We start from the raw sequence: 3,324 nt of genomic DNA on the forward strand, positions 1-3,324 counted from the left end.
TGAGTGTATTATATATATATATATATATATATTACTGAGTGTTTGAGATTGTATTTTGATTATATTTTTGAAGAGTTTAATTTAATAATTTTTAATTTACTTTAATATATTAATATCATAAATAAAAAAAATATTATAATATATTTTTATGTAAAAATAATTTTAAAAAATAATCTTTGCGGTAACCTCACTTTAAAAATATTTTATCAAGTTCTTTTTATATATCATTGTTGATTATTAATGTAGTTGGATTTTTTTTTAAAAAATTTAAATTAATTTTTTATATTTTAAAATATTAATATTAAAAGAAATATATTATAAAATATTTTTTAAAAATAAAAATATTTTGAAAAACAATATCTTTTCCGCAGGATAAATAGATATGATCATCCGAAAGAAGAGAAAATAGAGCAGGAGCGAAGTGGTAGATTTTATTCCCTTCTTTTCAGCCTACTGTTAGTACGAGTTTTCACTGGCTTGCGAACTCTTATTTGAACAACAAAAACAAAAGCGAAAGAAAATACTCCGTCATCAATAACAATACGACCCGATTCACTAACTGGGTCTTGTCCAGATCTTGTATTAGAACCTCACTTCATTTTAACTTTGTTGCTAAAGGTGAGTTTTTTTTTTGAAATAAATTTTCTCTGTTTTGTTTAGTTCCATTTCTTACTTTCTTTGGGTAGTTCTTGAGGGGTTTCGAGGAGAGTTTAAGTGGGTTTTGTTTTTCAAACCTCGTCAACTGTGCCATCTTTGGCCTTTAGTTAATTACGGCTTGTTTCTGGCTTTCCCTGTTTCGCTCTCTTGGATTCCGGTTTCGGTGTGGAAAAAGTTGATAGCTTTATTGATATCTGGTCATGTCGCATAATTGTTGATTGGTCTTCCTCGCTTTATGTTTCAGGGTCAGGGTATACAGCACTTGTTCTCTAGAAACTCTCAATTTTCAGGGTTTCTGGCTTCTGGGTTTTTGAGAAGGTGGGGACTGCCGTCTGCTTTCGGTGGGTTTCGGTTTGTACGCGTGTGTGCTGTTTTTATAGGGTTTTTTTAGCAGTTCATATTCAAGGTCTCTTTTTTGGGGTTTTGGGATTTGATGATTCTGTTAAATCTAACTTCATTTTGTTAATTTTAAGGTTGGTTTGTGGTTCTGAAGTTGATCTTGTAGAAGCTTAAGGCTATATTTCTTTGGGTTTTGGCTTCTGGGTTTGAGAATTTTTATATTCACACCTGCACAACAATGGGGGGCTACAGCTGTTTGCTTGCTTCTGAGTTTTATAGTTGACTGAATCTTTTGTTTTGGGTTTAATTGGATCATGCAAAAGGTCTCCTTTTGCAATTTGCCTATGAATTTTAAGAATTTGTGATTGTTTTAGCTCAGACTTGGTGTTAGAAAAAGTGTTTCAAACATCAAAGATCTCCTTTTTTGGGATTTAATATTTGGAATTGATTTTTTAGTGCAGGGTGTAGAGTACTAAAAAACTTTGTATCTGCCGTTTTTTCAAATAATAACTTGTTTTGTGCTTAGCCAGGTCTATTATCGGTGCAGTTATGGATTCTCCTCAATCTGTTGTGTCACCATTCAAGACCTCTGTTGGCTTTGAGACAGAGAAGCAGAAGTATGATTATCCAGTTCAGAGCACTAGCAGCTTCTCCAAGGGAATTGAGATCCCAAGAAACGATACTGTGGTTGGCAATCTCGAAGATTTTGTTGGTGTAGTTGAGGTTTACATACACCAGGCTAGGGACATCCAAAACATATGCATTTACCACAAGCAAGATGTTTATGCAAAGTTTTGCCTGACTAGCGATCCTGAGCACACTGTCTCCACCAAAATCATCAATGGTGGTGGGAGGAATCCAGTCTTCAATGATAGTCTGCGGCTCAATGTTAAGACTATTGATTCCTCCCTTAAATGTGAGGTATTCATGATGAGCAGGGTGAGGAATTATCTGGAGGATCAGCTGTTAGGTTTTGCTCTGGTGCCTTTGTCCGAAGTACTAATCAATAATGGGAATTTGGACAAAGAGTTCTCTCTTTCTTCAACTGATTTGTTCCACTCTCCCGCGGGGTTTGTTCAACTATCTCTATCATACAGCGGAGCTTCACCGGAGGTAATGGCGATTCCAGCAATACCCACTGCTTTAGCTGCAAATGGAACTATTCAGGATTCAGAGATACAGGAATCGCTTCCTTGTGAATTGGATAAGATTGAGTTCCCGGATCCAAAGGTTGTGAATGAAAACCAGATGATGGTCTCTGAGTATTTTGGAATTCCATGTTCCAGTCTGGATTCTGAAGCCTCTGAGAGCTTGGCCACCTCTGATACTGAGAATTATCTCAGTTCAGAAAATGGAGTTCATGTCGTAGAAAGCTTCTCAGCTGCCACTTCCGATTCAATTCAAGTTGCGAAGCTTGGCTCTCCTCCAAGCAGTGTGTCAACTAACGGTGTTTCTTCTCCTTCTGTTGATGCAAGTTCAGAAACCTCTGACAGCCCAGCAGCTTCTAAAACACCGAATCTGGGCCATGTCTCAGACCGTAAAGAGAGAGAGAGTACAAATGTCAGAGATGGTGAGACTGATTCTTCTGGTGGAGCATCAAATGAGAAAATTGCTAAACCTGTTATTACAGTAAACATTGAGCCGGAAACAAATATGGTTCAGCAGGACATAGTAGACATGTACATGAAAAGCATGCAACAATTCACAGAGTCGCTGGCCAAGATGAAGCTTCCTTTGGACATTGATAGTGGACCAACTAGTTCAGGAAGTTCGAGCTCTGATCAGAATGTGCAGGCATCAAAGAATACTGGTTCCCGTGTGTTTTATGGGAGTAGAGCTTTCTTCTGAGCTTTGAGTTTTCTATTTAAGAGGAAAACACACAGGTGACTCTAGACTTTAGCTTGGTGACTAAACTAATAGTGAAGTGTAATAATGTATCATGTAGTGTGTTGTTTCCTTCTGTATGTTGAGATGACGGGGAAATCATGACTTGTATGTGTTACCAGCTTTGTTTCATAACAACTGCTGTTATACATGGAAATTCCCTCTTTCGTTGTTACTTTCCTATGTTTTATTCAAGTCTTAATAATTATGAAATTGATTGTCATCTAATTATAAGCTAATAATGAGTGTAATCATATTTGTGTCCACATTCACATGGTGATTTTAGTCGAAAAGTCAAGAGTGGCTAAAGCTTCCATGATTTTGCTTCTGGCAATTTTGCATAATTGTGTCCGCTAATATCAGTCGACATTAACGTCGTCTTCTTCTCTCCATGCTCAGACTATACTAGTGTGTCCTGCCCAAGGAAAACATTTCCCTCTAACT

At 36.7% G+C, this 3,324-nt stretch overlaps 1 protein-coding gene across 5 annotated transcripts; it reads left to right on the forward strand.

Moving 5' to 3' along the window:
- Window positions 1-383: 383 nt before the first annotated feature.
- Window positions 384-3,119, forward strand: LOC105113173 (uncharacterized). Of its 5 annotated transcripts, none has more exons than XM_011009226.1 (3): window positions 384-618; window positions 902-1,008; window positions 1,527-3,119. In XM_011009226.1, the coding sequence occupies exon 3, from the start codon at window positions 1,546-1,548 to the stop codon at window positions 2,842-2,844; it is 1,299 nt and encodes a 432-aa protein (XP_011007528.1). In that variant the 5' UTR covers window positions 384-618; window positions 902-1,008; window positions 1,527-1,545; the 3' UTR covers window positions 2,845-3,119. The 5 variants fall into 5 exon arrangements, with proteins under 5 accessions (XP_011007528.1, XP_011007526.1, XP_011007529.1 ...); XM_011009224.1 differs by having other exon boundaries at window positions 902-998; XM_011009227.1 differs by having other exon boundaries at window positions 902-975.
- The last annotated feature ends 205 nt before the right edge of the window (window positions 3,120-3,324 follow it).

This window comes from Populus euphratica, unplaced genomic scaffold, assembly GCF_000495115.2.
Source record: "Populus euphratica unplaced genomic scaffold, PopEup_1.0 scaffold390.1, whole genome shotgun sequence".
Classification (NCBI taxonomy): Eukaryota; Viridiplantae; Streptophyta; class Magnoliopsida; order Malpighiales; family Salicaceae; genus Populus; species Populus euphratica.

Coding starts and splice junctions, on each gene's coding strand:
- LOC105113173 (XM_011009226.1), top strand. CDS start 1,546: ATGGATTCTCCTCAATCTGTTGTGTCACCATTCAAGACCTCTGTTGGC.